The sequence below is a fragment of the Chiloscyllium punctatum genome, chromosome 35, assembly GCF_047496795.1.
Source record: "Chiloscyllium punctatum isolate Juve2018m chromosome 35, sChiPun1.3, whole genome shotgun sequence".
NCBI lineage: Eukaryota > Metazoa > Chordata > Chondrichthyes > Orectolobiformes > Hemiscylliidae > Chiloscyllium > Chiloscyllium punctatum.
The window spans coordinates 10,683,411-10,695,622 of NC_092773.1; the positions used below are offsets into that span (position 1 = coordinate 10,683,411).

The 12,212-nt window shown below is 47.1% G+C and overlaps 1 protein-coding gene across 2 annotated transcripts in view; it reads left to right on the top strand.

Annotated features, from left to right (window-relative positions):
• LOC140459642 (anthrax toxin receptor 1-like) overlaps window positions 1-12,212 on the top strand; it is a 149,689-nt gene that overhangs the window by 129,084 nt on the left and 8,393 nt on the right. Inside the window, exon 18 of one of the 2 annotated variants that reach the window (XM_072553954.1) lies at window positions 10,491-11,344. The exons of the other annotated variant lie outside the window; for it this stretch is intronic. Coding sequence (XP_072410055.1) covers window positions 10,491-10,742 — 252 coding nt within the window. The 3' untranslated portion in view covers window positions 10,743-11,344. Of the gene's footprint in view, window positions 1-10,490; window positions 11,345-12,212 lie in introns of those variants that run through there. 2 annotated transcript variants of the gene reach the window in all.

A 12,212-nucleotide genomic window follows, 5' to 3' on the forward strand; every position in this document is an offset into this window, starting at 1 on the left:
GAGAATGTTTCAAACAGTTGTGAGATAAAAGCAGCAGTGTGCTGAAATAACAGTGCCATGCACAGATATGTCCAAAACATTAAGGTCAGTAATGTGGGCATGGTGGAACAATTCTGAAATGGTCACCACCATCTGTGACACTGAGGCATCCTGTGGCCAGATGCAGCAAGACCTGGACTATATCCAGGCTTGTTATACAAGTGTTATCCAGGCAACGACCATCTCCCTGTGACATTCAATGGAAATTCCTGTTGCTGAACATCCCACAATCAACGACCTAGTAGCCACCAGTGACAAGAAAACAAACTGAACTGGGCACATAAATACTGTGGCTGCAAGTGAGGTCAGAGACGAGGAATCCTGCAGTTGGTTATTCACCTCCTGACTCCCCAAAGCCTGTCGATCATCTACAGGACACAAGTCAGGAGTGGGATGGAATACTCTCCACTTACCTGGATGGGGTAGCTCGAACACTCAAGAAGCTTGACTTGAACCAGGACAAAGCAGCTCTTTCAACATTCACTGCTTTCAGCACTGGTGCACAGTGGCAGCAGTATGTACCATCTACATGATGCACTGCAGCAACACCCCAAGGGTCTTTTGACAGCACCTTCCAAACCTGCAAGCTCTACCATCTACTCGAACAAGAGCACAGGTTCCAGAGGGACACCACCACCTGCATGTTCCCCTCCCAGCCACTCACCATCCTGACCTGGAACCACAACTGGGTTAAAATCCTGAAACTCTGTCCCAAGTAGCGTTATGGTTTGCCTGCAACACGTGCAACACCTGCAACAGGTTCAACAAAGCAGCTTATTACTGTTGTGCTTGAAATGAAGTCAGCCAGCTATATGTCATAGAATCTGAGTTCCCTGATTGGGTCTGTTAACCTGGTCCAATCAGGGAGCCCTGGATGACAGATAGAATCCAGAGCTCAGTCTGAGAGCTGGCTCTGACAAGGAATGCCAGAGTCTGGGACTTTCTACATGTAAAGAAAGGGTGACTTGGTGATGGGATACCGGACTGTATGGAGTTACTTCAACCATCACCTTCTCTAGCACAGTCGGTGATAGGTAACAAATGCTGACCGAGCTAGTGATGTCTACGCCCCATGACTGAGTGATTAAAAAGTGATCATGTGATTGTGCAGACGATGCAGAGACATCGAACCAACTAACTAAATCTCGGGTATAAAGATCTTGTCTCACTGATGATCTACCATGAAACTCCCATGTCCCTCAACCTGGTCTGGCCTGTCTGGTGGGATTGAGGTTCACAAGCAGGAGGTGTTAGCAATTCTGGAGAGTGTGAAAATAGATAAATCCCCTGGGCTGGATGGGATTTATCCTAGGATTCTCTGGGAAGCCAGGGAGGAGATTGCAGAATCTTTGGCTTTGATCTTTGTGTCGTCATTGTCAACTGGAACAGTGCCAGATTATGAGGATAGCAAATGTTGTTCCCTTGTTGAAGAAGGGGAGTAAAGACAACCCTGGTAATTATAGACCAGTGAGCCCTACTTTGGTTATGGGAAAATGTTGGAAAAGGATAATAAAAGATAGGATTTATAATCATCTGGAAAGGAATAAGTTGATTAGGGACAGTCAGTGTGGTTTTGTGAAGGTAGGTTGTGCCTCACAAACTTTATTGAGTTATTTGAGATGGTGACCAAACAGATGGATGAGGGTAAAGCGGTTGATGTGGTATATATGGATTTCAGTAAAGCCTTTGATAAGGTTCCCTACGATAGGCTATTGCACAAAATATGGAGGTCTGGAATTGAGGGTAATTTAGCAGCTTGGATCAGAAATTGGCTTGCTGAAAGAAGATAGAGGGTGATGGTTGATAGGAAATGTCCATCCTGGTGTCTGTGTGGAGTTTGCACATTCTCCCCGTGTCTATGTGGGTTTCTCTGGGTGCTCTGGTTTCCTCCCACAATCCAAAGATGTGCAGGTTTGGTGAATTGGCCATGGGAAATTGCCCATAATGTTCAGGGATTTGTAGGTTGGGTGCATTCCCTTAACCAAAATATAGAGTAGGGGAATGGTTACTCTTTGGAAGGTTGGTGTGGACTTGTTGGGTGAAAAGGCATGTTTCCACACTGCAGGAATTCAAATTCAAAGGTACCTTTGAGAGAGCTATTCTGTGGGTAGTCTACATGTGTTGGTAACTTGGCAGTTCTCCCCCTAGCTGTTCAATTTTTCCTGATCTTGCAGGATAGGATCATTTCATTGGTTTTAATATTGTCAAAATACCAAATTCAAACTTGATTGGAGTTTAGTATCTTGGGGCATAATTTAAACTGATTGGCCAAATTTGAATTTATTTTTGTCTCATAGCAACCCAGATATGGATAGCTGCAGGACCAAAGTTACATTGTAAATTCTCCAGCACTCTGTGTGTTTGCTAAGTCCTTCAGCTCTCTTAAAGGTATAGTATCTCTTACCCCTTCATAACAATAGTGTAGGATAGCGGGGCTACAGATTGGTTTCACAGGTTGGCACAACATTGATGGTCAAAGGGGCTGTACTGTGCCATAATGTTCTATGATCTATGTTCTAATTGGCTTATGAGGTAAGATTGAGTAGACTGGGTCTATAATTATCGGAATATCAAGGAATGAGAGGGAATCATATAGAAACCTGTAAAATTCTGTAGGGAATAGATATGGTAAAAGCAGGGAGGTTGTTTCCACTGGGGGATGAAACTAGAACAAGGGTGGCACAGCCTCAAACTCAGGGGGTGGGGGGTGGATTTAGGACTGAGTTGAGGAGAGTTTCTTCACCGAAAGAGTTGTGAATCTGTGGAATCACCATCCAGTGATGCAGTAGAGGCTGCCTCGCTGAATGTGTTTAAGGAAGAGAAAATGAGGACTGCAGATGCTGGTAATCAGAGTGAAGAGTGTGGTGCTGGAAAAGCTCAGCAGGTCCGAGGAGCTGATGATGAAGGGTTTATGCCCGAATCGTCGATTCTCCTGCACTTCGGATGCTGCCTGACCAGCTGTGCTTTTCCAGCACCACACTCTTGACTCTGAATGTGTTTAAGGCAAAGGTAGATTTTTGAACAGAGAAAGAATTGGGGGTTATCCTCAGAGGGCAAGTGGAGCTGAGTCCATGAAAAGATTAGCCGTGATCTTATTGAATGGTGGAACAGGCTCAAGGGGGACAGGGGGCCAACTCCCCCTTCTGGTTCTTACATTCCTATGTCATCTGCATCCTATGAAGGACCGTTTGATAAAGACTTCTTTACCCACCTCAGCATTCTGCTTCTGCTCGAAGAATCTCTTCCACACATCTTTCTGAGCTCCCACTGCCATGTAACTCTGAAGATGGATGAGGGAGATCCAGTAGATGTAGTGTACCTGGACTTTCAGAAAAGCTTTTGATAAAGTCCCACACAGGAGGTTTGTGAGTAAAATTAGGGCGCATGGTATTGGGGGCAAAGTACTATATTGGAGTGAAAATTGGTTGGCTGATAGGAAACAAAGGGTAAACGTCTCCATTTCGGAATGGCAGGCAGTAACCATATATTTTACAATATATGTTAATGATATAGAAGATGGTATCAGTAATAACATTAGCAAATTTGCTGATGATACAAAGCTGGGTGGCAGGGTGAAATGTGATGAGGATGTTAGGAGATTACAGGGTGACATGGACAAGTTAGGTGAGTGGGCAGATGCATGGCAGATGCAGTTTAATGTGGATAAATGTATGGTTATCCACTTTGGTGGCAAGAACAGGAAGGCAGATTACTACCTGAATCAATTTAGGTAAAGGGGCAGTACAGAGAGATCTGGGTGTTCTTGTACACCAGTCAATGAAGGTAAGCATGCAGGTACAGGAGGTAGTGAAGAAAGCTAATAGCATGCTGGCTTTCATAACAAGAGGGATTGAGTATAGAAGCAAAGAGGTTCTTCTGCAGCTGTACAGGGCCGTGGTGAGACCACACCTAGAGTACTGTGTGCAGTTCTGGTCTCCAAATTTGAGGAAAGACATTCTGGCTATTGAGGGAGTGCAGCGTAGGTTCACGAGGTCAATTCCTGGAATGGCGGGATTACCTTACACTGAAAGACTGAAGCAACTGGGCTTGTATACCCTTGAGTTTAGATGACTGAGAGGGGATCTGATTGAGACATATAAGATTATGAAAGGATTGGACACTCTGGAGGCAGGAAACATGCTTCCGCTGATGGGTGAGTGCTGAACCAGAGGACACAGCTTACAAATACGGGGTAGACCATTTAGGACAGAGATGAGGAGAAACTACTTCACCCAGAGAGTGGTGGCTGTGTGGAATGCTCTGCCCCAGAGGGCAGTAGAGGCCCAGTCTCTGGATTCATTTAAGAAAGAGTTGGATAGAGCTCTCAAAGATAGTGGAATCAAGGGTTATGGAGATAAGGCAGGAACAGGATACTGATTAGGAATGATCAGCCATGATCATATTGAATGGTGGTGCAGGCTCGAAGGGCAGAATGGCCTACTCCTGCACCTATTGTCTATTGAATCTCTCACACACAGCTCAGTATCTTCTCTTGTGTTCTATGCTATCCAGTCTGTCCAGCCTTTCCTGTGATTGGAGGATTATCTGCCTGTCAGCTGACTCCTCTTTACAGGGTATGCCTGGTGCTGCTCCTGACATACCCTCCTACACTCTCCACTGAACCAGGGGGTGACTCCTGGCTTGATGGTCATGATTGAGCAAGGGATTTGATAGGCCATTAGGTTACACGTTGTGCTGAAGTACAGTTCTGCTGCTATTGATGGCCCACAGCACCTTGCGCATGGCCAGTCTTGAGTTGCGAGACCTGTCCCATTTAGCACGTGCTAAAAAATACGCTGAAGGGTGTACTTTATGTGAAGGCAGGATGCTGTCTCCACAAGGACTGTGCAGTGGTCAGTCTTACCGATACTGGCAGGAACAAATGCATCAGCAGTTAGCAGTTAGGTAAGGATAAGTTTGAGTATGTTTATCCCTCTTGATGAACCCACTAACTGGGGGCCAGTTGTCGGTGATGGGAAAACTCCAGTATGGGGAATGTGCAGGCAGGCACAACATTAATTGTCAGTTGGAAAACTGTGCCAGCTCTCAGGGACCTGTAAAAGGCAGATTGTACCTGAGCAACTTGGGACGGAGTTCTTTCATGAAGTAACAGAGAGGGTTGCTGAGTGTTATACTGCTGACATTATTGAAAGGCTGAGAGATGAAGTGAAGCTCATAGGGTTAGAGGAACACTGGAGCAAAGGGAAACCACTGAGAGAAGCAGTGAGCAGTTGTTTTTTTTTAGACCGGGAGCAGTGTTGTCCGTCAGGGAGTTGGTTTTAGAAGCTGTGTGCCTCTATCCTTTCTCATGACGGTGAGCTCAATCTGGATATACAAGGCATCCCTTCAGTGATAAATGCCTGGAGCAGTGAGGAGGGCAGGCAGTAAGAGGCTACCGGTGCACATTAACAGACTGTTAAAGTGGACAGACAACCTGGCAAATATCTTGCTCTCTGAGATTAGATTAGATTAGATTAGATTACTTCCAGTGTGGAAACAGGCCCTTCGGCCCAACAAGATCTCCATAGCCTTCTGAGCAATCGAAACCTTAGTCCTCAGTCCTGACTGCGAGTGGCAGTCCTGCTTGTTATGGACCAGACCAACCCAGACCCCCTCAAAGTATGTTAGGAAAGGAGCTTTGACTCCAGCGTTTTCTGATTTTAAAGTTCAATGTAAGGTGCTATGTTCCAGATGCAATTTGATTGGGCAAACTATTCAACATCAGGCAAACACAATGTCAGGTTGTCAGTTTGTTCACTGAGCAGGTAGGTTTGTTCTCAGACATGGTTTCGTCACTATGCTGGTGAAGTGTTGGTGTTCTGTCCTGCTTACTATTTATGTGTCTTGCTCTGTTGTTGGGGGTGATGTCATTTCCGGTTCCCCTTCTGAGAGGTTGGTAAATGAAGTCCAAATCGATGTGTTTGTTGGTGGAGGTACGGTTTGAATACCACACCTCTCGGATTTCCTGACTTTGTCCGTGACTTTGTTTCGCCTGTCCCAGGATGGATGTACTGTCCCAGTCAAACTGGTGTCCCTCATTGTCTGTGTGTAAGAATACAAGTGATAGTTGGTAATTGGTGCTCATAAATCCTGGTGTGTAGCTTCCTGCCCGTTTGTCCAAGGTAATGTTTGTTGCAGTCCTTGCAGGGTATTTTCTATATTATCTTCGAGGAGAGAGTGAGGATTGCAGATGCTGGAGATCAGAGCTGCAAATGTGTTCCTGGAAAAGCGCAGCAGGTCAGGCAGCATCCAAGGAACAGGAGAAGGGCTGATGCCCAAAACGTCGATTCTCCTGTTCCTTGGATGCTGCCTGACCTGCTGCGCTTTTCCAGCAACACATTTTCTATATTTTGTTTGTTCTGCTGGCTGTGGGTACAGGGACCTCTGAATCCATCAATAGTTTTTCAGTTTGGTGGTAGGTTTCTGGGCTACCATGATGCCTAGGGGCCAGACTAGTTTGGTTGTCATCTCTGAAATGTCTTTGATGTATGGTAGGATGACTAGAGTCTCTGGGCATTTGGTGACTCGCTGCTCAGGCCTGTTGTGGTTCTGTTCGCCGAGCTGGGAATTTGTCTTGCATTCACCTCAAAGGTTTACAGGAAAGCCACACACACAGACCAAGTCCTAAACTATGAAAGCAACCACCCCAACACACACAAACGAAGTTGCATCAGGACACTATTCAAAAGGGCCACAACACACTGCAGCACACCAGAACTACAAAAAGAGGAAGAGGAACACCTATACAAAGTATTCGCCAAAAACGGATACCCTCGCAATTTCATCAACAGATGCCTAAGGGAGAGACAACGGAACGAGGACATGCCGCTACCCAAAGGACTAGCCACACTACCATACATCAGGAGCATTTCTGAACTGATAGCCAGACTACTGCGACCACTAGGACTCATAACAGCACACAATGCAAGACAAATTCCCAGCTTGGCAAACAGAACCACAACAACGAGCACCCGAGCCACAAATCTTCTACCAAACTTTGCTCAGGTCTGTTGCACAGGAATCGGCAGACTGTGCATATTAGGTAAGCATTGTCCCTGAATGCGTGGTATAGGTGTTTCTCCTTGGCTCCTTGTAGTTCCGGGGTGCTGCAGTGTGTTGTGGCTCACAGCTCCATTTGTGTGGGGGGTGGGATGTAGTTGAGTATCTGGTCAGTGTGTTTGGCTTTCCTATAAACGGTTGGTCTGCAGTTCTTCATTGTCTTTTTGTTCGACCATGATGTCCTCCAAAATCTCAAAAACAAAATGTATTCAAACACTATACTTAAAATACAGCAAAAGAAAGAAGAACCTGGAATCACCTAACTTGATTCAAAACTTAACAGAAGCGTACAGTATTGAACACCTAAACAGCAATGAGGGTTGGGGGGTGTGGGGAGGAGGAGGAATGTAGCAGTATCCTATAAACACACCCACAGCAAAAGGTAAATTCAGTTGACAGGCCTTGTCTCATATGCAATCCAGCCACTGAGGAAGAGGATCCCCAGTTTTTGGCTGGAATCAGGAAAGGGAAAAATAGCTGCCACTTCTTCAAGACCCCGACAGCAACTAAAAACTAAAAATCCCTGATTCTGTGGGTGGGAACTTGACCACACCCGTTCAGGCTGCTTCTATTGTTCCAGCTTTAAAGACAAAACACCCAAGGCTCCACAAGGTGCAGTTCTTCTCATAGACTGTTTGGCGCCTGTGCCCCAGTATCTCTCTCTCTCTCTAACAGAAACCAGGACAAGACATATCTCCTCAAGCCACAGCATTGTCACAGTCTGCTGTTTGTGACCACACACTCTTCCAAACAGGGTGGTGATACAGCTGAAAGCCAAAGTCCATTTTTCTAATACTTTATAACCCAGGTTCCCAATAAATACTGCACTGTACATGATGAACTGACACCACGTCACGCATCATGAAGGATTTAATTGGTGAGGAGGAAACTCTTTGAGAGACCATGAAAGGCACTGTAGAAATACAACTCCTTCAATCTGTTCTTTGTTGTGGTTGACTCAACAATCACACTGAGGCTGTGATGAGCTGAACATCACGGGCTGCACGGATCATCAACTGAGTGGCCCAATGAGTGAGTGTTGGAGCACCCTTGCTAATTTGACAATCTTCTGTGCCTTTCTCTGAGCTATTTGGCAGGTGTCCCCTCTGTCTTGTGACAGAGAGTGCCATCTCCTTTTTTTAAACAAAGGTATCTCAGTCGGATTCTATTTGTATCTCTTGTCAATTTTGAAACCCTTGAGTTAGCCTCTTGAAGGATGATCCCCAAGTGTTATCAAGAGATGTGACGTTAATCCCTGCTGATGGACTTGACAATGACGTGGATAGCACATTTCACAAACTGACTGTGTGATAAGATTGTTCTCCAACCATCCATGTTATTGTGGCCCAGCTCACACAACAAGACATGTCCCTGCACAACTCCCAATGAATTGCAGAGACATTTAGGGAATTTTTCCTTTACAGAGTGTTCAAAAGGTCATATTGATGAGGAGGACTTGGCAGTCTGTCCTCAGGGGACTGCATGACATCTTGGAAGAGTCAAACTGAACGCTCTGACAGTAGTTTGTACAAAAGAATGCTGCCGTGCACTTTCTGGTGAAATTGCTGTGTTCGGTTTCTGGTCAGGTTTCTCTTTTCAGTGCACACTTCTCATCCACCAACTGAAGGCAACCAATTGGTGTAACTCGGGAAGGTGTTTCACTCCAACAGGCAGGACAGAAACGGGCAGGAGAGGCCAGTACTTTCAGATGCTTTATTTTGGAATTACAGTCAGTTCAGCGATCAGATGGTAGTTCCATTCTCATGTCATCCTGTGTTTCAGAAAATCACACAATTGCAGCACCATCTAAACTAAAGGTCATTCTGCTACAATGCGCGCTTCATTAATGCAAATTCACTGTAACACAATTGACGAATTGAACACTGTTTCTGTAGTACGAGCTGAAACAGTGTGGACTGGTTATAATGTGATTCCAACCCCATTAGCTTAAATGGTGCTGCTCTGAAGTGACTTTCTTACGATATGAGAATGGAACTACCGCGTTCCCCAGAAACGACTGTCATGGGATCAGATACACGCTTTAAATTAGATTCCCTACAGTGTGGAAACAGGCCCTTCGGCCCAACCAGTCCACACCGACCCTCCGAAGAGTAACCCACCCAGAGCCATTTCCTTCTGACTAATGCACCTAACACTTTGAGTAATTTAGCATGGCCAATCCACCCTAACCTGCACATCTTTGTGACAGTGGGAGGAAACCGGAACACCCGGAGGAAACCCACGCAGACACGGGGAGAATGTGCAAACTCCACACAGACAGTCTCCTCAGGAGACTGGAATCCCAGGCTGGAATCGAACCTGGGACCCTGATGCTGTGAGGCAGCAGCACTAACCACTGAGCCACTGTGCCACACTAGAAACAGTGTCCCCAATTTGTCAATCATGTTCTGATGAATGCATGTTATTTGAGCCTCATTTGGTGAACATCTTGAGTCCAACTTATGATAACTGGCCCATTCCCGATGGGTTTGGGAAGGGGTCAGGTCAGTGCACGATCCGAGAGGGCATTGGGGATGAGGCTAGGGATGGCCACTTCCTCTGGCAGCTCATTCCATACCTGTGCCACCCTCTGTGTGAAGAAGTTGCTCCTTAGGTCTCTTTTATATCTTTCCCCTCTCACCCTAAACCTATGCCCTCTAGTTCTGGACTCCCCGACCGCAGGGAAAAGACTTTGTCTATTTATCCTATCCATGCCCCTCATGATTTTATAAACCTCTATAAGGTCACCCCTCAGCCCCAGCCTATTCAACCTCTCCCAATACCTCAAACCCTCCAACTCTGGCAACCTCCTAATAAATCTTTTCTGAACCCTTTCAAGTTCCACAACATCCTTCCGATAGGAAGGAGACCAGAATTGCACTCAATATTCCAACAGTGGCCTAACCAATGTCCTGCACAGCTTCAACATGACTTCCCAACTCCTGTACTCAATACTCTGACCAATAAAGGAAAGCATACCAAACGCCTTCTTCACTATCCTATCTACCTGCGACTCCACTTTCAAGGAGCTATGAACCTGCACTCCCAAGGTCTCTTTGTTCAGCAACACTCCCTAGGACCTTACCATTAAGTGTATAAGTCCTGCTAAGATTTGCTTTCCCATAACGCAGCACCTCACATTTATCTGAATTAAACTCCATCTGCCACTTCTCAGTTTTCCAGTTGGTCTACTTTGTGAGCCTAGGCCAGAGCTCTGGAATTGCCTGTTTTTTCTCCTTGGGGGTGCCTGATGTTGTAATTCACCTCAGCATGTGTCTGTGCATCCAGCATGAGGGTTTCATGACATTCGATGGAGCGGGAGGAATCCAGAACCATGCAGCCAGCGAGAGTGACCGCTGTGTGTGTTTTTTTGACCCCACCCCACCTTACAGGGCCGCTGCATTAACTTCACTCGGGTGAAGAGCGAAGCCAAGCCAGCCAGCTGCCCGATCTACAACAACATGAGGAACGTGGGACCTCCACCCATCTACTACCCCAACCTCAGCCCTCCTGCCTCTCCAGCCCCGTCGCCTGAACCATCACCTGCTCCATCGCCGACCTCCTCGCTGCCTCCACCACCACCAGGCCCACCGCCTAGCCGTGCCCCTCCACCATCTCGCCCACCTCCACGCCCTTCCTTCTGAAGCCTCCAGCTGACCTGAGGATTGAGTGGCCAATGGTGAAAGGCCACCAAAGTGGTACTGTGTCAAGGCTCCCTGCTGGCCCGATGGAGATTGTCTTCCCTTTTGTCAGTCTTTTATATATATTATATATATATATATATATTGCAGGGTGCGAAACAAGCTCCAATCCACACAGCAATATCCTTCTGAACTTGTGCCAGTTAAAGTTGGCATCGTTGTCTTCAACTCCATCAATTGTCGCTTTTACGTTGTGTGATATATTGATATTCGGCAGTTACCATTTTATATATAACCTTATTACATTTTTGCTATCTTTCTGCAACTAAAGCCGCTAGGCGGACGACACATTGGGTTTTGAGCAGCCTGTCTGGGAGATTGGTTGTTGAGTTTCTTGCTTCTCTCTCTGCACACGGACGGATGGGAAGGGGACGCCAATATCCCTTGCTGGTTGTGTCAGTTTGAAGGTGATCCATAACATCTCCTGACAGGCCTGGGCTTGTAACGCAGTGTCCTGTTTGGCATCGCTGTCCATCACAGCAGATATCTTGTAGCTTCGATTCCCAGCGGGCTGCCTCTGTCGCTTGGGTGGGGTGTGGGGGGGGGGGGGGGGGTGGAGGGAGATGGTGGGGGTGGTCGTTGTTCTCCAAGGATGGAGGAGGGGGTACAGGGGGACATTGTCACGGCGCAGGGGGGGGAAGGAGAAGCTGCATGGGGACAGCTTGCCCCATTTAGGGGTTTTCCACCTTCCCGCCCCTCTCCCTCTCTCTCTCCTGTAGCCCTCCTCCCCCTTTCCTCCAACCCTGTATCAGATACCGTTGTGGTTTGGCTGGGCAGATTGGGGCCAGTGGGTGGAGTTAGGGAACTGCAGGGCAAGGGGTAAATTAAACAAACTGGTGGTGCTGCTCTCCTGGGGGTAACCTTCCAATGGAAGCAGCTCTTCAAGCTGCTGGGATTGTGCTGCTCCCTGGGGCAATGGTTGGAAGGTGGATGGGCTACGCAGGTTTGTACCTCCCACTGACACTCACCCCACCGCCGCCCGTCAGTGCCCTCCCTCAGGGGTTGAGGGGAATGGGGGCACTGGCAGTGAGACTTCCCACTTTCCCTGTGCTCCCCCCCCCCACCCCCACCCCCACCCCCATCACCTCGATCCCACTGAGCGAGCACGGGGCAACAGCATACCTGACAGGAAATGGGTGAGGTTCCTGGAAACGCTCCACTATCCCGGGAACTGGCGGACTTCATCGGGAATTCTTCGGGACTGGGACAACTGTCTGCCACGATGTGGGGAATCAGCAAGGCTGGCAAAATAAAAAAGGAGAATTGGAGATAAAACAGAGAGAGACAGATTCAATCCAAAAGAGTTTCCCATTGGGAAAGTGTTTGGGAGCAGGATGTATCATTCCGCATGGATTCACCTTGGGATTGAAAGAGTAACTAATAACTCCCAAACTACTTCACCTCTGGAAGCAA